At 45.8% G+C, this 27,051-nt stretch overlaps 1 protein-coding gene across 3 annotated transcripts in view; it reads left to right on the top strand.

The window, feature by feature from the left end:
• The window catches only part of FAM184B (family with sequence similarity 184 member B), a 73,349-nt gene that overhangs the window by 22,767 nt on the left and 23,531 nt on the right, over window positions 1-27,051 (top strand). For 2 of the 3 annotated variants that reach the window (XM_083458091.1, XM_083458090.1), the window contains exons 2-7: window positions 4,068-4,823; window positions 10,523-10,658; window positions 11,313-11,449; window positions 14,349-14,549; window positions 21,856-21,966; window positions 23,201-23,302. In XM_083458091.1, the coding sequence (XP_083314217.1) occupies window positions 4,068-4,823; window positions 10,523-10,658; window positions 11,313-11,449; window positions 14,349-14,549; window positions 21,856-21,966; window positions 23,201-23,302 (1,443 nt within the window). The remainder of the gene's footprint in view (window positions 1-4,067; window positions 4,824-10,522; window positions 10,659-11,312; window positions 11,450-14,348; window positions 14,550-21,855; window positions 21,967-23,200; window positions 23,303-27,051) is intronic. The other variant, XM_083458092.1, reaches the window with a different exon arrangement.

The following is a 27,051-nucleotide window of genomic DNA, read 5'->3' on the forward strand; positions in this document are numbered from 1 at the left end:
CAGCAGGATTTTGGATCATTCTTCAAGTTCATGCATCTTCCTCAGCTGCTTGCAGACTCTCTAATGTCATTTTATTTAATAGCCAGTCATTTTTATAATTTATCTGTCCTGCTTTTAATAGTGTTTCATTTATTTATTTTTCACATTGCTCCCATATTGTTTTATGAGAGGGTAAAGGTAAAGGGACCCCTGACCATTAGGTCCAGTCGTGGATGACTGTGGGGTTGCGGTGCTCATCTCGCTTTACTGGCCGAGGGAGCCGACGTACAGCTTCCGGGTCATGTGGCCAGCATGACAAAGCCACTTCCGGCGAACCAGAGCAGCGCATGGAAACGCTGTTTACCTTCCCACCGGAGCGGTACCTATTTATCAACTTGCACTTTGACATGCTTTTGAACTGCTAGGTTGGCAGGAGCAGGGACTGAGCAACGGGAGCTCACCCCGTTGCGGGGATTTGAACCGCCGACCTTCTGATTGGCAAGTCCTAGGCTCTGTGGTTTAGCCCACAGCACCATCTGCGTCCCTTATGAGAGGGTAGTACAGTATATAACTACTTTAACAAATAAATAAGTAATGGGACCTACACACATGGCTATATACATTAAGCCAGCCTATTTAATTCATAGACTTGTAGAGGTGGAAGGTATCCCGAGGGTCATCTAGACCAACCTCCTGCAATGCAAGAAACTTAATTCATCCCATTTGTTTCTCCTGCAGAGAAGAGAATGCACAAGCAGGGCCTGCTCCTCTGTAGGGCTATGCGATAAATCGCCATTTTGTTGAATACTGGTATTGAAATAGCATTGTGATAAGTGTTTCAACAAGGCAGTATACAGTGGTACCTCAGGTTACAGACCCTTCAGGTTACATACGCTTCAGATTACAGACTCCACTAACCCAGAAATAGTTCCTCGGGTTAAGAACTTTGCTTCAGGATGAGAACAGAAATTGTGTGGCGGCAGCAGGGGGCCCCATTAGCTAAAGTGGTGCTTCATTTTAAGAACAGTTTCAGGTTAAGAACAGACCTCCGGAACGAATTAAGTACTTAACCTGAGGTACCATTGTACTGGTGAACAAAGGGTTGAGACTTGACAGCTTCCCAGGGGAAAGCTAATGTTGTAAGCCAAAAACGGCTTATCTTCTGAGTTTAAGCCAATAAAACTCGGAGGCAAGAGGAGTTAGGTGGCCATTGTTGTTTATTGCAAAGCAACAGGTACCAGTCAAATCTTTTCGCAAAACTGCAACACCGCCCAAGGGTCCAGGCGGTGGTATTTATAACATTTCAAACAAAGGATTTCCATTTTCAGCAATCATGTACATCATTACCTCATTTCATGTTTAATACACATGCACAATAAGCACTAGCAATTTCTGTTGATTCAGCTCTGATTCCCACCGCTTGTAACATTGTGTTTGTATGCATGTTGGGAACCTATGTTACATGTAGCCGTTTGCACCATGTAGCAATTTATGTTCTAGTTTATGAGCTGTATCTTTGTGATTCACATATGAGCTGTACTTCTGCCCCGGTGGGGGGGTGGCAACTTGCAAAATCATCAGTTTCATAAAGCAACAGGTTACCATAAATTCTCCATTAGAAGCACACTCAAGGATTTATAGGGGTTCACTTTATTATATTTATTGTGGTCCTTTGGGCCACGACCACACAACTTCCTTACATTTAGGTTTGGCCTCATTGAAGGGCAGCATTTCAATAGGAGGCGGAAGATGAGAGTACCCCCTAAACATTTTTAAAGAAAAAAAGCACTGGGTAGGACACCTGCCCTATAGCCATCTGTAGCGTCTGTGTCACTGATGAGAAATCTGTGAAAACAGAGAAATGACATCATTCTCATGGCTTGGCAGAACCCACAGCTTAAGCTTGCTAAATTTTCAGTGTCCCCACACTGTGGTTAATCTTTGTGGGGTTATGGCTGGCTATTATTCTGGTCCCTACTTCCATGCCTTACACATAACCAGAAGGAAGTAACCTGCCACATACATTTGAAGAAAAAGCTTAAATGGTTTTGCCTCTGAGCATTCATTAGAAACATCTCCTTTGCTTCATCCGCCTCCCCAATCCTTACTATTGCTCCTTGCCCTTATTGCCTATTAATCCCTTCAGTTGTCACCGCTTGGGGCACACAAGTGTCCCTGAACTTTTAAAAAATGCATAAACTGCAATGCAAACCATGTTTTGTTGGAAGTAAATCCAATCCCCACACAGTAGAGAGGCCCAACTGGCTTGGACCAGAGATTTAGTGGCACCAGCCCCATGCTACAGACAACTCTTCCTTTAGACTTTCCTTTAGACATCCTTTAGACTTTCAGGCATCTCTTGAAGATTTTTTAAATGCAAACAGGCCTACACAACTGTTTAACATTTCCTTGTGCATTCCATCATTTGAACAACAAAATGCTTCTATATTGCTGTTGTGGCGATCACATAGGGTCCCCGGACGTTTCACTGTCTATTGATCCCTGTGCCACCACTTGATTTCTCGCTGCCCTACCTGGTACAATACTGAGTCCTGTCAGGGTTAAATTGGAACATAAACTTCTGTTTATTTATTGTAGTTTAACAAGCGTGTGGTTTCATAAACGGTATCAGTCAATCACATTCATGGGATGCCTATCCAGACCTATAACTTTTGCTACCTGCTCTCACTCACTAAACCACCTCTCAGATATTTACTTGTCTGCCTAGCCTAGACTCAGCCTATTTCACGACACTAACTCAACCTATCCCCAGACTCTATCCCAATTCACTTCCACTCCAACCAACCAACCACCCAACTCCCAATGAACTCTCCCCCTTCGCCCCTCCTAGAGCTGATTTTATAGTCCCTCTGACTCCACCCCCTGGGTTCTGATTGGGTAGCCTGTTTAACTATTTCACCTCCAGCACTCTATGTTAACATCACAGCTGTATACTATCTTGATACTTTATGAGAGGGCAGTATCTAAACACTTTTTTAAATAAATAAAGATAAATTTGGTTGAGTAGAGGTTACTCCCAGTCAAGTGTGCTCAGGACTACTTAGAAGTAAAACCATGGAACCTTCACTATAATATATTAACAGGTCATCCCCCTCCCCATTATGTGTCAGTTTGCATTTCTTGGTGCAGAAAGTATTGATCTGATGTGTGGAGATCTTTCCTATTCTGATTAATACAATGGGATTCTAGCAGCTACTAGAAGTTTCTCTGTGTGAGAGAAGCAGGCAGAAGCTTCATGACTGTTTGGGTTATACCTTCTGGGAAGCTGGTTTGAACTGGTTCTCTGATCTCTTCCAATTAAGGTCATGCTGACTATAAATATAGGCCAGAAGGAGCCTGGGTCGGTCTGTCTGTCTGTCTGTCTGTCTGTCTCTCTCTCTCTCTCTCTCTCTCTCTCTCTCTCTTCCTTCTGGTGTGGTGTTCTGTACATAGTGTTAAGGTTTAGTCTTGTTATAAGTTTGTAAGATTTTGTAAGTGCTACAACTGGATTTTTATGGACTATGCCAATCCTGAATGTATTTGGCTTTGTGATCACTACACACATTTGCCTTCAGCACAAGTAAAGCTCTGCTGGATAACAACAACAACAATTTTTATTTATACCCCACCCTCCCCAGCCAAGGCCGGGCTCAGAGCAGCTAACAAGCAATAATAAAAACAATTTGAATGAATACAACTTAAAAAAACAAAATTAAAATACAACATTAAAATATTGAAACGTTAAAATATTAAAATGTAGCCTCATCACAGGAGGAGAAAGGAAAAGAAAAAGAGAGGGACGGAATCAAATTGGCTCCAAGCCAAAGGCCAGGCGGAACAACTCTGCCTCACAGGCCCTGCGGAAAGAAATCAGATCCTGCAGGGCCCTGTTCTCATGAGACAGAGCATTCCACCAGGCCGGGGCCAGTGTTGAGAAGGCCCTGGCTCTGGTTGAAGCTAATCTAACTTCCTTAGGGCCCGGGACCACTAGGGTGTTGCTACTCTTGCCTCTGGTCTATTTTTGGGAACTCTTCTATGTTTTTCCTCCACACGTATGACATTACGTTGTTCTTTCCTTTTGGGTGCAGGTGATCTATGCCTTGAACACTAAAAATGATGAGCATGAGGCCAGCATCCAAGCTCTCAAAGAAGCCCACCAAGAAGAGATTCAGCACATCCTCGACGAGACAAGGGAAACTCTCCTCCAGTACAAAAGCAAAGTGGAGGAAGCAGAGGCGCTTCAGAAGCACATCCAGACCCTTGAAGAAACCTTGGAAAAACACAGGAGGCTGAAAGAGATGGTACCTTCAGAATTCACCATGTGCAAGAGGCAGATAGGAGAGAGGGAACCACAAAGAGAGGACAATCGAGTAGACGAGAAGGTTGTCCTCCCCAAGCAGATGACACACACGAAGCTCAGCTTCGAGAATGGAATCCAGTCTTCAAGTGAGGAGTCCAATGAGCTTGTCAGCAAACAGTGGGCATTTACAGGAGAAATGCTGGATTGCAAGGAGGAGTTAAACGAAAAGGACAGTGTGGAAACACAGGCAGCCCACCTCAAGTGGGAGAACCAGAAACTGGCCAGTGAATTTGCCGAGAAAGTCAGGCAGCTCCAAGCCTCCCACGAGAGGGAGAAAGAAACTTGGAGAAAGACCATGCAGCAGTCCCTGGCTGATTCATACAAAGAATGGCAGCAAAAGGAACTGGAGCAGAGGAAAAATTACGAGGCCCGAGAAGCTGCCTCCCAGCAGCAGGTGAAGAAACTGGAGGCTGACCTGGTGGCAAAAGGCCAGCGAATCTGTGAAATGAATAAATGTTGCCAGAAGCAGAAGGAGAAGATGCAGGTAGGACCATAACGCTAGAGCAAGTGACAAAAGCTTTTTATTGCTTTGCACCTTGAGTCATCAAGTCATCAGCATGCTTCTAAATCTATGAAATGAGTTCCTGGCAGCCAATAATATAATAATAATAAAAAATTTTATTTACCGTATTTTTTGTCCCGTAGGACGCACCTAGATTTTTTGGGGGGGGAATAAGGGGGGGAAATTACCCCCCCCAGGTGCGGGGCTGGGGCGGGGGAAGTCCCCAGAACCGGCAGCTCTCCGCAAGCAGTGGGAGAGCTGCGCAAAGTTGCACGGCTCTCCCACTGCTTGCAGAGACCTGCGCACAGCCCAGAAGCCTGGGGGGCGCTGAGCTCAGCGCCCCCCAGGCTTCTGCGTCCAGGCAGCTCTCCGCAAGAGAGAGCTTCCTGAAGCCTGCGTACCGACCCCTCTCGCTCTCCAGGCTTCAGCGAAAGCCTGCATTCGCCCCGTAGGACGCACACACATTTCCCCTTCATTTTTGGAGGGGAAAAAGTGCGTCCTGTAGGGCGAAAAATACGGTATATCCTGCCTTCCGCAGCCGAAGCCAGGCTCAGGGCAGCTAACAACAATAAAATAGTACAACATACTAAACTTACTTGGCCAAGGATGGCCAAGAGTGAAAATTCATGAGGGGGCTGTGTGCAGCTCTCACCAGAGCCATTCAAAGCAAATGGCTGCCGTTTAGGAAAAATATATATAAAATACTACATTTGAAGAGACCAGTACAGTGGTACCTTGGGTTAAGACCTTAATTCGTTCTGGAGGTCTGTTCTTAACCTGAAACTTTTCTTAACCTGAAGCACCACTTTAGCTAATGGGGCCTCCTGCTGCCGTCGCGCCACCGGAGCACGATTTCTGTTCTTATCCTAAAGCAAAGTCCTTAACCCGAGGTAATATTTCTGGGTTAGTGGAATCTGTAACCTGAAGCGTATGTAACCCGTGGTACCACTGTATAGCAAAGGCAAAGCTTGCGCACCGTCCATAACACTGGTTGGCTTAACCTGAGTTTTGATTTCCCTTTCTGAAGGGGGCAGTTTTTTTAAAGTTCTCTCCCCCACCAAAAGAAAACTGATGGAGCTGAGCTAAGGATGACAACGCAGAGCTAAGTCCAGTGGCAGCACCTGAGACCTTTGGCTTTCGTCATACCATCAGGACCCATCAGAACTGGCACCCATCCAGGGCCCTTTGCAGTGGATGACTCAGAGCCGCCATTTTAATGCCTCACAAGTGCCCCACTGGGCATCCCAAGCCATTGTGGGAAATTAAAAACAGCAGCTTGTAGCAACAGTTTGCTGCTGTTGGGTAAGCACGCAGTCAGGGGAGCAGCAGAATGGGGTCCTCCTGGAACCCATTGCTGTCCACGGCTGCCTCCATCCTAAACGCATCTTCTGGATTGTGAGGGGCATTTTCTCTCCTGCGGTCAGTGTGAGGTAACAGGAGGCGGGACCTCAGTTTCTCCAGCAGAGGCAATGGGCAGGAAGGGGGCAGGAGATGTATGGAAGGAGAAGCTGTAAGCCCCTACTCTTTGCTGTCCCATTCATAGAATCATAGAATCATAGAGTTGGAAGAGACCACAAGGGCCATCGAGTCCAACCCCCTGCCAAGCAGGAAACACCATCAGAGCACTCCTGACATATGGTTGTCAAGCCTCTGCTTAAAGACCTCCAAAGAAGGAGACTCCACCACACTCCTTGGCAGCAAATTCCACTGTCGAACAGCTCTTACTGTCAGGAAGTTCTTCCTAATGTTTAGGTGGAATCTTCTTTCTTGTAGTTTGGATCCATTGCTCTGTGTCCGCTTCTCTGGAGCCGCAGAAAACAACCTTTCTCCCTCCTCTATGTGACATCCTTTTATACATTTGAACATGGCTATCAAATCACCCCTTAACCTCCTCTTCTCCAGGCTAAACATGCCCAGCTCCCTTAGCCGTTCCTCATAAGGCATCGTTTCCAGGCCTTCATCTTCAGCTATAGCTGTTGTAGCATGAGGAGTTGGGAGCAGAATCAGGGCAGCTTCTCTCTAGATTAGAAAGTGCAGCCAAGCTACGTTTTAATGTGTGTAGCTTGTAATTGCCTCTCCCTTTTTTACTCTTAGCAATTACCGGCATGCCAAATTGGACAACCTTTACAGGAAACGCGGCACAAGGGGAAGGCAGGTTTATCTCAACCCTCTCTGGAGTTATTGGAATCAGTAATCCCCTATGCAGCTAGAATGACATGGGGGGGGGGAAATTCCTATTGGTGTCCATGGGAAGGCTTTTTTCCTAAGGATTGTAGCCAAATTAGGATGGGGACTGGAATTTCCTTCTGATCATGCTGTGGAGGGAAGAGGTAAACTTACATGTTGCATTTCTGTCACACCTATAATTGATAAAAGTTCATTTGTTTTTAAAGAAGAGTTACCGTATTTTTCGCTCTACAAGACACACCAGACCACAAGACGCACCTAGTTTTTGGAGGAGGAAAACAAGAAAAAAAATATTCTGAATCCCAGAAGCCAGAACAGCAAGAAGGATCACTTCTGGGATAGCTGTGTGAAGTCTGCATTCACTCCATAAGACACACACACATTTCCCCTTACTTTTTAAGAGGGAAAAGGTGCATCTTACAGAGCGAAAAATACGGTAACTACAAGCTGCACATTAAGAGTAATGTGTAGTTTGGCACTGCCTGGGCGCATGAACTTGTAGTAAGTGGGGTTTGAAAAATGGATGGAAATCTACATTCTTTTCCACCTGCAAAGCTTTATGGGCTCGATTTAAATGATGTGGTGCTGGGCGCTACCTGTTTTTGTTGCATCAGGCCCTCATTCGCTATGCATGGGGTTAGCACACCACAAGCAGCACTCAGCTGGATTCCAGATCTCTTGAGTGATGATATGACATGCCTGGTGGCTCAGGGTCTGGTTTTAAATGAGATGCTGGGCCTGTGCACAACCACAGGGTTACATTCTTCTAGCCCACTTGCATCATATTTTAATGCAGCCTTCCAGCTGCCATCAGCCTCAAGGCATGACACATGCTGGCTGGGGCTGATTGAATGGGAACAGTTTAATGGATTTGTGTCATCTGCTTTAAAAGCCATCTAAGTAGCACTCATCCTTTTACTTTCTTCCTCGCAGGCGTGCAACCCAGTTGCCATTACGATTGACATTTTTCTCGTTTATTACTAATTAATCAACCATATCTTCATCAACAAATGGATTTCAAGGCGGTATTCTTGGGAATTGAAAATCTACAATACAAAAACATAAATTGCGCACATGTTAATTGTGTCTATACATGAGCACGTTGCTTTAGGCATTTGCGATTTAGCCAAGTGAAGGCTTTATACGATCAGGGGCAGGGGGGACACAACACACACTGCCCCCCTTGAAAAGTGTGCCTTATGTACTTGTTACTGATTGAATAAATCTTGCAGAGAATTGACTGTGCTAGAAAGATCTGTCCCAGCAGCTACCTTTGCAGTAGTGGGAAACAACACTACACAACTGAAATAACTTAAAACTTCCGATTTTATTCCAACTCACAAGCTAACACGGGGTGTCAAAAGAAAGCAGCCATTCTCCAGAAAAAAATGTGGGCAATGCGAACAAAAGGAACATACTTTACACATTTATCATGCAAGCTTCTTTTGATTTCTTATGAAAGCTTATTTTGCTTAGGGCAGAATTCTCGGTTGGCAGAAACTTCTTTCAGTACCATGAGATTTTGTTCCCCCAGAAATTTACGTAGGATGAAAGGATGAAATGAAAGGGGTGTTTCTTGGGAAACATCAGTCTGATCATTAATTAATTCTTAAGGCAAAGTTATATAGAGAGGACTGACACATTTCCACGATTTTCCGGATGTGTTTTCCTTCGTGTGAATATGAAGTTGTTAGAGAAAAGCAACTGAAAGGCACATTCTTGTTGCAAATGAATAATTATTATTAATTGCTAAGCTGATCTATTGAGTGGCTAAGAGTGTCAGCTAGAAAACCCCTGATTCAAAACTCATATCTGCTTAAAATTCACTCAGTGGCTTTGGCAAGCCATATTACCCTAGCACCTTTCCCTGCAAAATAGGCATAACGATACCAGCCTACCTTGTAAAGATGTTAAGGCTTGCTGAGAAAATTTCAGGAAACCACCTTGGAGCACTCTAAAGTGCTCTACAGATGCTAAGTGTTCTACTTATCGTACTTCTTATCATGATGCTAAAACACAGAGACAGATGATGTTGGTTTTTGATAGCTCCCAAGTGACCAGCTGTGAAGTGGGGACCACCAGAAAGCATTGGGACGGAATCTGTCTGTACCAACTGCAGTAGAGGGTTTTTGCCTGGCAAAAGGTAAAGGATGCGGGTGGTGCTGTGGTCTATACCACTGAGCCTCTTGGGCTTGCCAATCAGAAGGTCAGCAGTTCGAATCCCCGCGACGGAGTGAGCTCCCATTGCTCTGTCCCAGCTCCTGCCAACCTAGCAGTTCGAAATCACACCAGTGCAAGTAGATAAATAGGTACCACTATGGCAGGAAGGTAAATGGCATTTCCGTGTGCTCTGGTTTCTGTCACGGTGTTCCGTTGTGCCAGAAGCAGTTTAGTGATGCTGGCCACATAATCTGGAAAGCTGTCTGTGGCCTGAAAGTGCGATGAGCACCGCAAGCCCATAGTCGTCTTTGACTGGACTTAACCATCCAGGGGTCCTTTACCTTTACCTTTTACCTGGACTGCAGCTATGGAGGAAAGTGTTAAGTTCCCACATTACTCTTCCTGTAATCCCAATAATTATAAGCCACTTAAAAAAGAAGAAGAGCACCTGAATGTTAAACGTATTAGCCTTCACATCTGCCTGTCTATCTGCATTACTGCCTTGTAATGTGTGTGAGAGAGGTTGGATGCATCACACCTGTAAAGGCAAAATCCTACAGTACTTGTGCAGATCAAGCAAGCGCCCACAGGGAAACGCACCATTTAGCTGGTGAAAATTTAGCTGGTTTTGCACACACACACCCCTGCAGACCATTACTCTTCAGCAGGTGGAGAGTGGTGGGACTGAAGCACTGAAAGGGTGGAGCTTGTGAGCAAATCCCTGCTCTCATCACATAAGCCCTTTTACAATTGATTAGGGTAATAAAGGTAAAGGAACCCCTGACCATTAGGTCCAGTTGCGGACAACTCTGGGGTTGCGGCGCTCATCTTGCTTTATTGGCCGAGGGAGCCAGTGTACAGCGTCCGGCTCATGTGGCCAGCATGACTAAGCCGCTTCTGGCGAACCAGAGCAGCGCACGGAAATGCCGTTTACCTTCCCGCTGAAGCGGTACCTATTTATCTAGTTGCACTTCATGCTTTTGAACTGCTAGGTTGGCAGGAGCAGGGACCAAGCAATGGGAGCTCACCCTGTCGCAGGGATTCGAACCACCGACCTTCTGATTGGCAAGCCCTAGGCTCTGTGGTTTAACCCGCATCCCTGATTAGGGTAATAGTTCCTGCCAAATCCACCGCCATATTCCAAGACGAGAAAATTTGTGGGCTGCTGCCCTGAACAGAAACTGCAAATCATTCTTATCTCCACATGGTCAGACAGTACTTATCAAGAGGGAAAGAAATTCATTGACAACTGGGGTGCTCCCAGATAATGGAAATTATTTTTTTAAAGGCAAAAACAGCAGTCTTAAGTTTGCAATTGTGTGGTGCATTTACAGGACCTGGAAATTCGGCTCAAGGAGGCTCATCAGACGACTAAGGAGGCAAAAAGTCTCACAAAAGCACTGGAGGAGGAGCTGATTATTGCCAAAGAGAGGCTTCTGTTGCAAGAAAATGAACTGCTGCATAAAACAGGTAGGACCAGTGGCGTAGCGTGGGTTGTCAGCACCCGGGGCAAGGCAAGTAATTTGCGCCCCCTAACCCGGGGCAAGGCAAGTAATTTGCGCCCTCCCCCCCCCCGCTGCACTGTCCCTCCCCCAGATAGTCCCTCGCTCTCTCTCCGCACCGCACCGCACGCCTGGCACCCTCCCCTCCACAGTGAGCGGCGACCCGGCAGCTCGGATGGGATTCGCACAGCCAGCACTGCAGTGAGAGAGAGTGAGTGAGCCAGGTAGGGGGAGAGAGCTGCGAGTACGAGCGCGCCCCCCCCCCAGATGTTGTGCCCGGTGCGGCCGGCCCCCCCTGCACCCCCCATGCTACGCCACTGGGTAGGACTTGCTTCTGTGCAGGGAGATGCAGAAGCGGAACATTTATGAACGTGATCTGGGAAATTACCAGTTCAAATATGACCCCAGCTATGAATTTTATATGTAGGTTTGTTATGTATGCTACTGCCCTCCCTTCTTCTGCCCCAACTGCAACATGAGAATAATAATACTGGCCTCGCCTTACAGGTCTCACAGCAACAGCCCTTAATGAACTATGTGAATGCAACACTCTTTTAAATGCATTCATCCATCGTGCACATGAAAATATAAGCACATCACACGGCATTTTTCACATTCGCAGAAGCAATGGAAACGGTGCAGAACTCCCAAAGCAAGACCAGGAGCGAAGCGGAGGAACTAAAGAATCAGATCTTACCCCTTCAGCAAGCAGCGTCCACCAAACAGAGCCAAGGCAAGCAAGACGGTGCAGACGTTCAGGTGCATAACCTTCACATTTCCCTTTTTGCAGATGAAGTTCTATATGATGATGCAGTTTGATAGACTAAGTTAACCGGGAGCCATTCCGTCCATTTCCATGTAAATTGCTCATGGTTTATTGCAGCTAGTCTGCAAAAGGACGTGACAACCCTTTTTCACTTCATGACAAGAACGGGCCTTTTCTGCAGTGGCTCCCTGTATGTGGAATAATAATAATAAGAATTTATTATTTATACCCCGCCCATCTGGTTGGGTTTCCCCAGCCACTCTGGGCAGCTTCCAACAAAATATTAAAATACCGTGGTCTGTTAAACACTAAAAGCTTCCCTAAACAGGGCTGCCTTCAGAATGCTCTCCCTGGGGAGGTTTTCTGCCTAAAGAGGCTCACCTGCTCATTCCATATCTTCAGGCACCAGGCAAAAGTGTTTCTCTACATCTAGGCCGATGGCTGATTAAGCAACCCATGGCCTTTCAAATGTGTTTGTAGGATGGGGGTTATTGGTTCATTTTTGCTTATTTGTTACGTGTTTTGTGTTCTCCCTTTGTATTTTAATGTTGTGAGCCACCCTGTGGCCTTTGGATGAAGAGCGGTATACAAATTTAATAAATAAAGTAAAGTAAATACATTTCGTGGGACGCGGCTGGCGCTGTGGGTTAAACCACAGAGCCTAGGACTTGCTGATCAGAAGGTCAGCTGTTCGAATCCCCGCAACGGGGTGAGCTCCCGTTGCTCGGTCCCAGCTCCTGCCAACCTAGCAGTTCGAAAGCACGTCAAGGTGCAAGTAGATAAATAGGTACCGCTCCGGTGGGAAGGTAAACAGCGTTTCCGTGCGCTGCTCTGGTTTGCCAGAAGTGGCTTAGTCATGCTGGCCACATGACCCGGAAGCTGTAGGCCGGCTCCCTCGGTGAATTAAGCGAGATGAGCGCCGTAACCCCAGAGTTAGCCACAACTGGACCTAAGGGTCAGGGGTCCCTTTGGTGTAGTGGTTAAGAGCGGTGGACTCGTAATCTGGTGAACCGGGTTCGCTTCCCCGCTCCTCCACATGCAGCTGCTGGGTGACCTTGGGCCAGTCACACTTCTCTGAAGTCTCTCAGCCCCACTCACCTCACAGAGTGTTTGTTGTGGGGGAGGAAGGGCAAGGAGAATGTTAGCCGCTTTGAGACTCCTTTGGATAGTGATAAAGCGGTATATCAAATTCAAACTCCTCTTCTTCTTCTTTACCTTTTAAATACATTTCCCAACACTTTCTTCATTGTAAAAAGTGGTGGGAGTGGGTTTGTGGCACAAGATCTCCAAACCAACTCGTAATTGCAAGACATGAATTTGCTGGCATGTGACTGAATCCCATCCAAAATTAGCAACCACCTGGAAGGGCCCAAGTTCTTTCTGTGCTTCTGGAATGTTCTGATGCCCTTGGGCTCCATTTTGTTATTGATGTTGGCTTCCCCTGGTCTAGTGGCTCCCTCTTCTGGCAAGCCACTATGGTTTAAATATGATGGTTTAAGGAGTAAAGTATTGATGCTCTAGCTGGAATTATCTGAGGTCCAGATCTGTATACCTGAAGGAGCATCTCCACCCCCATCGTTCAGCCTGGACACTGAAGTCCAGCTCCGAGGGCCTTCTGGCGGTTCCCTCCCTGAGAGAAGTGAAGTTACAGGGCCTTCTCGGTAGTGGCACCCACCCTGTGGAACGCCCTCCCATCAGATGTCAAGGAAATAAACAACTATCTGACTTTTAGAAGACATCTGAAGACAACCCTGTTTAGGGAAATTTTTAATGTTTGATGTTTTATTGTGGTTCTAATATTCTGTCGGGAACTGCCCAGAGTGGCTGGGGAAACCCAGCCAGATGGGCGGCGTATAAATAATAAACTATTATTATTATAAATTATTATCTCCATCTCGAGAGTCCCGGTGCCTTCCACCTACATGTGGGGTGCTAGCACATCAGGGACAAGAGTTCTGGTCTAGTTTGTGACAGTCCAGCTTTCTGCAGACGTTTCTCCCTGTTGATGTTTAGGGGTGTGCAGACTTCCGGCTTGTTGGATCTGCTTTTCTGTTTTTGGGGTGAAAGTTAGAGTTAAAGAGCTGGGAATTGGTTGCCAGTACCAGAACTAAGCTGAGCTCGCAGTCCTTTCAAACACAGGGCCGTCCTTGGTTGGCTCCCTTCATTCCAGCAGCCTCACTTAGGTGGTGGAAATAATTTTCTTGCTGCTATTGTTAAATGATTGGGAATCAGAAACACTTGGCAATCTCCTGCAAATCACCCTGAGATCTACCTGTTACAGATGCTTCAGGTTACAGACTCTGCTAACCCAGAAATAGTACCTCGGGTTAAGAACTTTGCTTCAGGATGAGAACAGAAATCGTGCGGCAGCGGAAGGCCCCATTAGCTAAAGTGGTACCTCAGGTTAAGAACGGACCTCCAGAATGAATTAAGTTCTTAACCCAAGGTACCACTGTACAGTTCCGGAGGTCCGTTCCGGAGGTCTGTTCTTAACCTGAAACTGTTCTTAACCTGAAGCACCACTTTAGCTAATGGGGCCTCCCGCTGCCGCCGGGCTGCCGGAGCACGATTTCTGTTCTCATCCTGAAGCAAAGTTCTTAAGCCGAGGTACTATTTCTGGGTTAGCGGAGACTGTAACCTGAAGCGTATGTAACCCGAGGTACCACTGTATTCCAATCTCACCCCAATGCATGCTTTAAAAGAGAATGAAAGACCTCTTGATTTAGTTGTGGTGTCTCTTATTTAATTGCCTGTCTTCAATAGCCTCCCCTATGTTGATAAATGTTTACCTGCATAGCTTGCATTTATATGTAGTGCATTTTCTTTATTACTTGAGTTAACCCTTTTCTCTGTGGTCACTTTAATTGATGTGGCTGCGCCTTGTCACTCCAGGTAACAGCAGGTTTGGAAAAAGACGCCGTTAAGCCACAGCTCAGGGAAGAGTTCCGCAAAGCCAAACACGAGCCAGGCGAGGAGAAGATTCGTTTGAAAGCGCAGCTGGTGAAAGGTCTGGAAGATCTTGTGAGGAAGCACAGCCTTGAAATCAAATCAGCCCAAGCCTCCATGGACGCCGAGAGGAAAAAACTGCACAAGGTGGGATTGTTCTATTAATAGTGGGCTGTGATTCATCTGCTCCTTTAAATCTCTTTAGTCATGGTGACATCATTTAAATTGTTCTTCCTAGACAGGGAGCTTTAAATCACAACGAGGATTTTATTGCTGTGTTTTTCTTTTTTTTAAAAAAGGAGCTGAGCTGATGTTTTCTGATGAAATGAAAGCTTTTGCAAGAGAGAAAGGAAGGTTAGCTTACCCTTGGCAGGATTCTTGTCTTCCCGGCATTGCTCGCCTGTGCTTCTCGTCGTGACAGTGCAGTGATTAATGTAATCGCTGCCGCAACAAACAATTCAGATTGCAAATGTGTGCTCCAAACTACAGGTTTTAGGGTCCTTGCTTTTTCAAGCCTGGTATGATCCTCCTGGCTCGTTTTTCAAAACAAGAATCCTATCTTGAAGCGAGGAAGTGGCGGCACTGACGTGCCCTTGGATGGGGCAAAGGGTTCTTTAGCTCCTTCCTCTTTAGCATAAGCAGCAAAAGAGGCTTGCCCCAAGGCCGGCCCATGCATGGGGCAAGGTGAGGCGACTGCCTCAGGCAGCAGGATCCCCAGGAGCAGAAAATCCCAATGTAGATATTTATTCCCCTCTTGTTCCTGATGTAGATCTCCACTCACTTCTTCTGTGGAGAGGAGGAGACACCATTTTGTGGTTTGCCTCAGGTGGCAAAATGTCTTGGGCCAGCCCTGGCTTGCCCTAATTCACAGGCCTTCTTCCTGCCTCGAGTGTCCTAAGTGGTTCCAGATAGGTAATAAATTGGTGGGTGGGGGGTGAGGACCTGAATTGAAAGAAGATCTGGGTTATGCTGTTTATTTGGGGAAATAAGTGAATTTAAGACACATGGAGGTTATTGGGGGGTAATTAATATGGGAAATCGACGGGGAATGTAATTGATTGGGAGAAAGATCTGCTGGGAAAGTAATTGGAGATGATCTGAAGTGGGATGCAAAGTAATTGAAAAATTGGTCTGGAGAGATTTGAATGGGAAATGACTGGTGACATTTAAGTTTTAAATTTGCATCTATATATGTTTATCTTTTGGGACGTGGGTGGTGCTGTGGGTATGCTTTTACCAGTCCAAATTTTGGCTTCACACCTAATGTGTATGTTCATTATTTCAGGCTGCTGTCCTATTTAGCTGGCAGTAAGCCCCATTAAAAGGGACGTGGGCGGCACTGTGGGTTAAACCACAGAGGCTAGGACTTGCTGATCAGAAGGTCGGCGGTTCGAATCCCCGTGACGGGGTGAGCTCTCATTGCTTGGTCCCTGCTCCTGCCAACCTAGCAGTTCAAAAGCACGTCAAAGTGCAAGTAGATAAATAGGTACCGCTCCAGCGGGAAGGTAAATGGCATTTCCGTGTGCTGCTCTGGTTCGCCAGAAGAGGCTTAGTCATGCTGGCCACATGACCCAGAAGCTGTACACTGGCTCCCTCAGCCAATAAAGCAAGATGAGCGCCGCAACCCCAGAGTCGGCCACAACTGGACCTAACAGTCAGCGGTCCCTTTACCTTGCCTATGTCTATATTTTAGCATACACAAATGTTATGCAAATTTCTGTCTGTGGGGCCCATATCCTAAATCTTTAAATCTGTTATTGCCATCTGCTGTGGGGACCAAGCCAAAAGAAGGAGTAGAAACTAATGAAGAATTGAATATATTCCCCACCAAAAGTGTCCCCTAGTCCTTGGGAAAGAGATAGGTAACTATTCAACCTTTAGAAGACATCTGAAGGCAGCAATTGTATAGGGAAGATTTTAAATGTTTAATGTTTTATTACGTTTTTATATATGTTGGAAGCCGCCCGAGTGCCTGGGGTTAACAAATCATCATCATTATTGAAAATGAAATTAATCAGAGTGTTGGATGGGCTGTTTTAGTGCTCCTCACAGAGATGTGCCTTGTCATCTCCCTCTTCTTGCTTCACCAACAGGCAAACCCAGTTTATATCCAGAAGCTTTTCCCACCTAGTAATACTGATTCTGGTGGTGGTTTTGTCAGAGGGGATTTAGAAATCTTGGTCTTACCTGATGTAGAGCTTTCTGTATTGGAATGGCATTTTTCTTTTCTTTTGTGAGTTCAATACATGTACAATACATAAGTAATAGTGGAACGTTGTACTGTAGCCCTGGTCTCTCTCTACATATGCCACTGCAAGATTGGTGTCCAACTGTGCAGAAATCTCTGGCCAACCAGCTGCAAACTGTGATCAAAGTGAGCTCATGCCTATATCCATAGTTCACTCCCAGCCAGCCAGGTCGACTTTCTTTCCACTTATTCCAAACTGGTTGCCCTGGTAACTCCAACGTTCATGCAGAAATGCTGTAGGTAGGAGTTTGCAGTGTGCTTTAACTGAAGCCATTGGCTTGCTCCAGCACCCAGTGGCTACAGAAATTAATCACACAGAGGGAAGCGTCAGTCTGGGCACTATTCTGCTTTTACGCACATTGGAACAGGGACTAGCCATTAATCAAAGCCTGCACTACCACAAGTCCAGCTGTGGATTTGTCTCAAGAGTCCATAACAGGTTTCTGCGCCTTACACGCCATAGGATTTTTGTTGTTTTTTTACAAACTTCTACTGATATTTGGCTTTGGGTTTTTTTCCCTTGGCTGGGTCTTTCTGGCTTCCGTTGGGTGTTTATGGTTTGCTAACTAGAATAATAGAATTGTAGAGTTGGAACGAACCCTGAGGGTCCAGGCACAGGCAAACTCGGCCCTCCAGATGTTTTGGGACTACAACTCCCATCATCCCTAGCTAACAGGACCAGTGGTCAGGGATGATGATGGGAATTGTAGTCCCAAAACATCTGGAGGCCTGAGTTTGCCTATGCCTGATCTAGTCCAACTCCCTGCAATGCAGAAATATGTCCCTTACAGGGATCAAACTTGCAGCCTTGGCATTATCTGCACCACACTCCACAACTGAGCTATCTTGTCAACTGATGGGATTATTAGGCAAATGAACTTGGAAACGGAGGTAGGCTGTGTCTCAGTTTTTCAGGCGATGGAGCAAATGACCTCTGGGCTGGTTTGCTGCCTGCTCCTGCCTGCTCCGTTTGCATCTAGAGGTACTATAACTTGGGGGGTCAGCAACCTTTTTCAGCCGTGGGCCGGTCCACCATCCCTCAGACCTTATGGGGGGCTGGACTATATTTGGGGGGGGGGGAGAACAAATTCCTATGCCCAACAAATAACCCAGAGATGCATTTTAAATAAAAGGAGACATTCTCCTAATGTAAAAACATGCTGATTCCCGGACCGTCCACGGGCCGGTTTGAGAAGGCGATTTGGCCACATCTGGCCTACCCCTGGTACAGTCATACCTCATGTTACGTTTGCTTCATGTTACGTCCCTTGGTGACCCGGAAGTACCGGAAAGGGTTACTTCCGGGTTTCGCCACTCACGCATGCGCAGAAGCGCTAAATCATGCTTCGCGCATGCGCACAAGCGCCAAATTGCGCAGATACGGCACTTCAGGTTGCACTCTTCTCATGTTGCGAACGGGCCTCCGGAATCGATCCCATTCGCAACCAGAGGTACCACTGTATAGCTAAATCTTCACCTTTCCTGTTTAAATGTATCAAATCTGATGTTATCTGCAGCTTGTCTCATCTTTATAAACCCTGTTTGGTCATTTTTAATACTAGTTGATCTTGCTCCTTGCAGTCTATTTGCCAATATTGTTAAGATTTTTGTATCAATGTTTATCAAAGAAATTGGGCGATAGTTGGCACATTGTGTTAGGTCCTTGCCGGGCTTTCGAATAAGAGTAATGTAGGCCTGGTTAAATAGTGTTGAGCTGATTCCTTCTCTAAAGATCTCATCATGTAACTGATACATTGATCTCCTGTCACTTAGATAATATGTTTTATACCATTCCACTGGAAAGCAGTCTAGCCCAGGTGTTTTACCATTTGCCATATTTGAGATTGTTTCCCTAATCTCGGCTTCTGATATTGGAGACATTGATAGTTGTTTTTGTGTGTTTTCTAGCCCTGGTAGTTTTATGTATAAGAATCTTTGTGTTTTATCCAGGAATGTCAAGAGCAAATTATTTCTAGCTGAATAGGAACCTTTGTTTTTTTAGGGGATAAACCTATTTCTTTGAAATGTTGCTTACTGCAGCTATCCTCAGATTAAATCTAATTTTTCTCATCACTTATTCCCTTTGCGGGTGTTATGGCTCTCCTTTTTATTGCTTCTACTCAGTACGTCTTAGAGCCTTGCTTGGTTGTTCTGAATCATCTTAAGCTGCTCTGCTTTGAAATTTATCGGTCTCCACGAGGGACGAAGCCCTTGTCATCAGCACCCCCCACTTCCCTCCCCAATTCATAGTCTTTCAAGATCGGGCTGAAATATTGTATTCCGTCAGCAAGCAGGAAAAGTAAGTTCACTAGTATGCTAAATAGGGATATCCTAAGGCAATTCATACAAGATGAACATTCAGCTCTTTCCACTGTAAATGAGCTCTCAGGTTTTGCAGCTTCCCAGTGGACTCTGTGAGCTAGGCATTCAGCTCAGGGCTCAGAAGTTTAAATAACTGATTTCTGTAGTAGCATGATACTTGTTTGGGATGTGGGTGGTGCTGTGGGTTAAACCACAGAGCCTAGGACTTGCTGATCAGAAGGTTGGCGGTTTGTATCCCCGCGACGGGGTGAGCTCCCGTTGCTCGGTCCCTGCTCCTGCCAACCTAACAGTTCGAAAGCACATCAAAGTGCAAGTAGATAAATAGGTACCACTTCGGTGGGGAAGGTAAATGGTGTTTCCGTGCGCTGCTCTGATTCACCAGAAGCGGCTTAGTCATGCTGGCCACATGACCCGGAAGCTGTACGCTGGCTCCCTCGGCCAATAAAGCGAGATGAGAGCCGTAACCCCAGAGTGGGCCATGACTGGACCTAATGGTCAGGGGTCCCTTTACCTTTACCTTTATGATACTTGTTGGCTTTGGGTATTATACACATCTTAGCAGTATGCCCAGAAAATCGGAGTGGTAGGACAAGCATCAATCATCACATGGGAAGGAAGGGGACAGGTGTGCTTGCCTCTCTAGCACTTTCACACATCTCGTGCTCAGCTCTGCTCAGCTCAGTTCAGTGGAACCTTATGCAGGAGAACTTCCCATCAACTCTTGAATGACTGGATGATGATGATGATGATTAATAATAATAATAATAATAATAATAGTTTCCCCAGCTACTCTGGGCGGCTCTCAACAGAATATTAAAAACACAATAAACCATCAAACATTAAAAACGTCCCTAAACAGGGCTGCCTTCAGATGTCTTCTAAAAGTCGGATAGTTGTTTATTTCCTTGACGCCTGGTGGGAGGGCATTCCACAGGGCAGGCACCACCACCGAGAAGGCCTTGTAACTTTACTTCTCTTGGGGAGGTAACCGCCAGAAGGCCCTCGGAGCTGGACCTCAGTGTCCAGGCTGAACGATGGGGCTGGAGACGCTCCTTCAGGTATACTGGGCAAGTGAGAAGTGCAGTTTTTTGTGTCACACTGGGAAAGTGCGAAGAACTCTCACAGACAGAAGAATAAAGGAATTGACTTCCAAACCATAAGGTGGCCTGGCTTTTAGCCAGACTTGAACCTTGAGTTTTCTTTTTCTACAGATCAAATGCTATGGCATGGGCACTTCTACAGAACATACTAGTCTACCCTGTTAAAAGTACAGACTTCTATTTGAAGTTGCAACTCCGCAAGCCTAATTACACTCATCTATGTATGAATGGTTTTACTCGGGGTGGGGGTGGGGAGCTCAATGATTCAGAGAAAATGGTTCTGGTGCATTTCTCATTTTCTTTTTTTGATGGCTTGTCTAGAGAAATCTAAATCTTATGCATGTTTACTCAGATGTAAGTCCCACAAGTTCAGTGTGGTTTGCTCCCTAATAAGAGGGATTGCAGTCTTATTAAATGCAACACTATGAAATGCTGTGGCACTGTTGGTTAAACCACAGAGCCTAGGATTTGCCGATCAGAAGGTCGACAGTTCGAATCCCCACCAAGAGGTGAGCTCCTGTTGATCGGTCCCTGCTCCTGCCAACCTAGCAGTTCGAAAGCACGTCAAAGTGCAAGTAGATAAATAGGTACCACTCCGGCAGGAAGGTAAACGGCGTTTCTGTGCACTGCTCTGGTTTGCCAGAAGCGGCTTAGTCATGCTGGCCACATGACCCGGAAACTGTACGCCGGATCCCTTGGCCAGTAAAGCGAGATGAGTGCCACAACCCCAGAGTCGGCCACGACTGGATCTAATGGTTGGGGTCCCTTTACCTTTTACTAGACAAATCTAAATCTTATGCATGTTTACTCAGATGTAAGTCCCAGCAATTTCAGTGGGGTTTGCTCCCTAATAAGAGGGATTGCAATATTATTAAATGCAACACTATAAAATGCTGTAGAATGTGAAAGTGGGAGTGTACTAATATCATTAGGTTGAGAAATTTGTTCCCAAGAATGCAGCTGCTCCTAAACTACCTGGCCTAGCCTTCTCCCAAACCTGTCAGTTTTTACTGCAGCAGCAGCTGATTTTATTTAATTTATTCAAGGTTATTTCTTAGCATAGGGACGCGGGTGGCGCTGTGGGTAAAACCTCAGCGCCTAGGGCTTGCCGATCATATGGTCGGCGGTTCGAATCCCCGCGATGGGGTGAGCTCCCGTCTTTTGGTCCCAGCTCCTGCCCACCTAGAAGTTCGAAAGCACCCCTAAGTGCAAGTAGATAAATAGGTACCGCTTTATAGCGGGAAGGTAAACGGCGTTTCCGTGTGCTGCGCTGGTGCTGGCTCGCCAGAGCAGCTTCGTCACGCTGGCCATGTGACCCGGAAGTGTCTCCGGACAGCACTGGCTCCCAGCCTCTTAAGTGAGATGGGCGCACAACCCTAGAGTTGGACACGACTGGCCCGTACGGGCAGGGGTACCTTTACCTTTATTTCTTAGCATTGGGAAGTCATGGTATAGCATCATTCCCAGCGGCCTTTCTTGGAGTGGTAGGTGGCAGCCACACACAAAAAATCTAAAAATATAGCCACCCCACCAAAGTCCCTTAATGCTCACACACCTTTGAGAAGACTGAGTGTTCTTGCGAAGATGGGGATATTTCAGATACTTTTAATGTTCTTCCACATGACAGATGTGAGAAATGAGAAAAGTGTTATTCGTTCCTTTGGGTTCGGTGTATCTGTTTTGAGTGTGTGTTTTACATGTTAAATATTTCTCCCTGTGCCTCTACGCATTGTTTTGCTGCATAGTGTTCAAATATGACAATTGCTTTATTTTTCAATTTTAGGAGGTTCAGATACAGATAGAGGAATTAAAAAAGAAATACGAGAATGATATAAGACAGCTACAAAAGGAAAAAGAAGCAATAAATGGAAAGCTGGAAGACTGTTCTCTGGAGGTGTGTAAAGCATAAATCCATCTGTGATCATGCAAGCCATTTTAGTTTTTCTTCCTACCTGAAAACCTCTTGATGGGATTCATAAGCTTCAACTTATTCTTCAAGAAGGACTTCACAAGACTATAGCCTGAAATTATAGCCTGAAAAAAATGACCATGCTGATCATCATTTAAATAGGGTCCTCATTGATAGAATGAGTTGGTTCTGTACCAGCAACTCTGTGCAGTATATGATCTAAGAATAATGGTTGGCTCTCTCTAAGGCATCATCTGCCCAGTATATTTTAAAACTTTATGGCTGGGAGGTTTTATTTCTTGCTATTAAAATGATCAGAGGTACAAAACTCTGACCGTTTATCTCCCATGAAGGTTGGAGAACAATCCACTGCATTTGTCACCAATTCTCAGCCAATCATACGTGAATTCCATGCAAAAGTCAAATTTTATATTGTCTTTTGCTTGTGGCAGCCAAGCCTTGACACAAACAGAGCGTGCATCAGGGAGAAGATGGGGAGGAGAGATAAGGGGAGAGTCTCCCATGGTTTATTGACTGGGCAACAAGGGGACAGGAAGGTATGCTTTTACCAGCCCAAATTTTGGCCCCACACTTAATGTGCATGTTCATTATTTCAGGCTGTAGTCCTATTTAGCTGGCAGTAAGCCCCATTAAAAGGGACGCGGGTGGCACTGTGGGTTAAACCACAGAGCCTAGGACTTGCCGATCAGAAGGTCGGCAGTTCGAATCCCCATGACGGGGTGAGCTCCCGTTGCTCGGTCCCTGCTCCTGTCAACCTAGCAGTTCGAAAGCACGTCAAAGTGCAAGTAGATAAATAGGTACCGCTCTGGCGGGAAGGTAAATGGCATTTCCGTGCACTGCTCTGGTTCGCCAGAAGCGGCTTAGTTATGCTGGCCACATGACCCGGAAGCTGTATGCCGGCTCCCTCAGCCAATAAAGCGACATTAGCGCTGCAACCCAAGAGTCGGCCACACAGGACCTCATGGTCAGGGGCCCCTTTACCTTTACTTTTTAAGCCCCATTAAAATCAGTAGGCATTACTTCTGAGTAGATATGGTTAGGATTCCACTATAAGAAGCATCCTCTGCAGGCTTGCCCTGCTCATAATGAGAGGTGAACTCGGCCTCATCTGGAACAATTAGGATTATATCAGATAAGCAGATGTTTCATCAGCGTATGTTCCCCATGTTATGTCCTTTTTTTTATCTTGCTAATTTAGGTTTTAAGGCTAGAGAATTTCATCAGGCAAAACCGAGACATCCCCAAATATGCAGAATTTCTTAAATCTCATGCCAGAAAAACTCATGAGCGGCAACAGGAGGTAAGGTGTGGACATTGTTGGTCATTAACGGGCCAAGCCAGCTTTTTCTGACTTCATATTGTAACCTAAATTGCTTCCATACTAGAGCCTGTTAGCATTTCCACAGTATTGCGTTCTGTAATTAATAGGAATCAAAATGGCGGTTCCACACAGCACGAATTTGGCAGTACACTATCCTGCAGTGCTCTCACTGGCAAAGATTCTCGCATAATCGTCACTCACACATTAATTCTATAAGGTCTATGGCAACTTCAATTACAAGTTTATTGTTTGCAAGTTCAACCTGTTTTTCCCCGCATTCCTGTTGATTCCAACAAGGGGATTATTGTCACCTGAGTACCCTCTTGGGGTAATTAAATGTCAGCTTCTGTTTCCTTTTGCAAGGGAGGGAGAAGCTGTGATTAATGACTTCTCTTGTTGTGTGTGTGAAATAACACTGCTATTCAGAAAACAAAGGAAGATAGGTAGTTTCACTCTGGTTGGATCATACTTATCAGCACCATTTCATTTATCAGCACCATTTCATTGCCAGGTAGGAACTTAGGAGTCTTGCTTTATCAATAACAAACTGCAAAATAAGGCTCTGCACCTATTGTCAGGAGTTCAGCCTACACTTGAGTAGGGCCTTGGCAGAGACTAATAATAATAATAATAATAATAATAATAATAATGTATTATTTATACCCTGCCCATCTGGCTAGGTTTCCCCAGCCACTCTGGGCGGCTTCCAACAAAATATTAAAAATACAATAAAAAATCAGCCATTAAAAACTTCCATAAACATGGCTGCCTTCTGATGTCTTCTAAAAGTCAGGAAGTTGTTTTTCTCTTTGACATCTGGTGGGAGGGCATTCCACAGGGCAGGTGCAACTACCAAGAAGGCCCTCTGCCTGGTTCCCTGTAACTTGGCTTCTCGCAGTGAGGGAACCGCCAGAAGGCCCTCAGCGCTGGACCTCAGTGTCTGGGCTGGACAATGGGGGTGGAGACGCTCCTTCAGGTATACTGGACCGAGGCCATTTAGGGCTTTAAAGGTCAGCACCAACACTTTGAATTGTGCTCGGAAACTTACTGGGAGCCAATGTAGGTCTTTCAAAACTGATGTTATATGGTCTCAGCGGCCGCTCCCACTCCCAGTCAGCAGTCTACTAGTTGTAGTTTCTGGGTCACCTTCAAAGGTAGCTCCACATAGAGCGCATTGCAGTAGTCCAAGCAAGAGATAACTAGAGCATGCACCACTCTGGCGAGACAGTCCGCAGGCAGGTAGGGTCTCAGCCTGCGTACCAGATGGAGCTGATAATGACTGGCATGTTCCCTCCCTCCTGGTCTTTCGTTCGGGAGCTTCAAAAGCTTTCTTCAGCCCGAACATCACAGTGACCAACTGACACCGGCACACTTAGGGATCTGCAGAGTTTGCACAACTTGCATAAAAGACCTCAGCAATTCAGCATTTTGGCTAATCTACGCTGACAGTGCGACTCCCAGCTGAGAACAGTGAAATGGAACAGGCTTTAGTTTCTTCGTCCGAGTTGCTCTCAGCAATGCAGTTCTAACTTGGACACAACTGTAAACTAAAAATAACTTCTTTGCCTGCGTAAGGCACGTTTTATCCCAACACCAAATTCAGCCTATGTGGAATAGACAAACATGTTACAGCTAAAGTTGTCATAATTCAGGTCATTTTTTTTTATACCCAGTCACTCTTGCTGATACTTTGCAGATACTTACTTAATCCAATACAACTTTCCAAAAGAAGGTCCATTATTCTAATAAGTGTTGGAGAAACTCCCTGTGGGGAGGAGAAAAGGTGGAATAAGAGTTTACAGTTCCAGCTAAGTTGTACAGTCATACCTCGGGTTAAATATGCTTCGAGTTGAGCGCATTCGAGTTGCGCTCTTCGGCAACCTGGAAGTAACGGAGCGCATTACTTCCGGGTTTCACCGCTTGCGCATGCGCAGACGCTCAAAATGACATCACGCGCATGTGCAGAAGCAGCGAAAAGCGATGTGTGCGTGCACAGACATGCCGTCGCTAGTTACGTTTACCTCTAGATGCGAACGGGGCTCCAGAATGGATCCTGTTCATATCTAGAGGTACCACTGTAATGCCTCTTTGGCAAACCATGCTTAAAGTAGCTCACAACAACATCAGGCATAGCAACATTTCAGGATAATTCACTTAACTATTGCAAGGCAGAGGAACAAGAAAGGGCCTTTCTCATCTGCACTGACTTCCAGATTATTTCCAAATCCAGTTCTGGGTGCTGGTTCTGACCTATAAAGACCCTACACACTTAGGACCTAATGGATCACCCTAAGGTCATCAACAGAAGCCATTCTTCACATGCCTCCTCTGGCAGCTGATCTTGTGCATCATGAAAGAGCAGAAAGTTGTCTGTTACTTAATTTAGTATTGTATTTTTATGGCCAGGAGGAGAGAGTGGTGCTTCAGAAATACTAGGCTGCAGATGCTAGGATAACATTGTTGGCCTTGGGTATTGTGCTCCATGACTTGTGCGAGGGACATTTGCTGTTCCACCTCAGGTATCAAAATGTCTTGTGCCTCTTTAATGGCATAACAAAGTCAGCAAAGCTGAAAGCTAAGAGCTACTGCAAACTGGGTGCCGATGGACAAGCAAAAATGGCTGTTAAGGAACAGCACCTCCCACTGCCTGTTTTCACAGATCCAAGTTTCCAGCTAACATTGTGTTGTCATAATGAACTGTCACTCATAATTTTCACACGCAGTTCAATGTAAGAGGGGGCTCTTAACAAAGTGGTTTCCCTTTTCCGGGGAAGAGGCACAGGTAGAGAGTGGTCCACCAGACAGATATTTCCTGCCCAGCTCACACACACAGAGACACAGACACACACGTTTGTGTTGGCTCTCTATTGTTGTTGTTGTTTAGTCGTTTAGTCATGTCCGACTCTTTGTGACCCCATGGACCAGAGCACGCCAGGCACTCCTGTCTTCCATTGCCTCCCACAATTTGGTCAAACTCATGCTGGTAGCTTCGAGAACACTGTCCAACCATCTCGTCCTCTGTCGTCCCCTTCTCCTTGTGCCCTCCATCTTTCCCAACATCAGGGTCTTTTCCAGGGAGTCTTCTCTTCTCATGAGGTGGCCAAAGTTTTGGAGCCTCAGCTTCAGGATCTGTCCTTCCAGTGAGCACTCAGGGCTGATTTCCTTCAGAATGGATAGGTTTGATCTTCTTGCAGTCCATGGGACTCTCAAGAGTCTCCTCCAGCACCATAATTCAAAAGCATCCATCTTTGACAATCACCCTTCTTTATGGTCTAGCTCTCACTTCCATACATCACTACTGGGAAAACCAGAGCTTTAACTATATGGACCTTTGTTGGCAAGGTGATGTCTCTCAACTCTGGTCAACAAGGCTTTGCAAGTTTTTGAAACCATATAAAAACCCGCAAAGCCAGTTTACCAGAGACAAAAGTGAAATGAGTAAACGCACCACAAGCAGCTATTTCTCTAACACTGCCTGCCTCCAGGCTGAGCTGAGCTTGCTCAATTAATTTGTACCCAGCTAATTTGATCTTTCTGTTGGCATTCAGAGTATTTTCAATCATTGATTCCTCCCCTGGTACCTTCTGAACCTACAAAAGCACAACTGGAGTTCAGATGCTCAGTATTCTCCATAAATGTTTTATTTGCAGGATCTGAGATGAAAGCCTTTTTCCCTTTAAACGAGGGAAATGTGAACTGTTAATCCCTAACATTTTGCTTTAAAGTTC

This window comes from Podarcis tiliguerta (genome assembly GCF_965153285.1).
Source record: "Podarcis tiliguerta genome assembly, chromosome: 9".
Classification (NCBI taxonomy): Eukaryota; Metazoa; Chordata; class Lepidosauria; order Squamata; family Lacertidae; genus Podarcis; species Podarcis tiliguerta.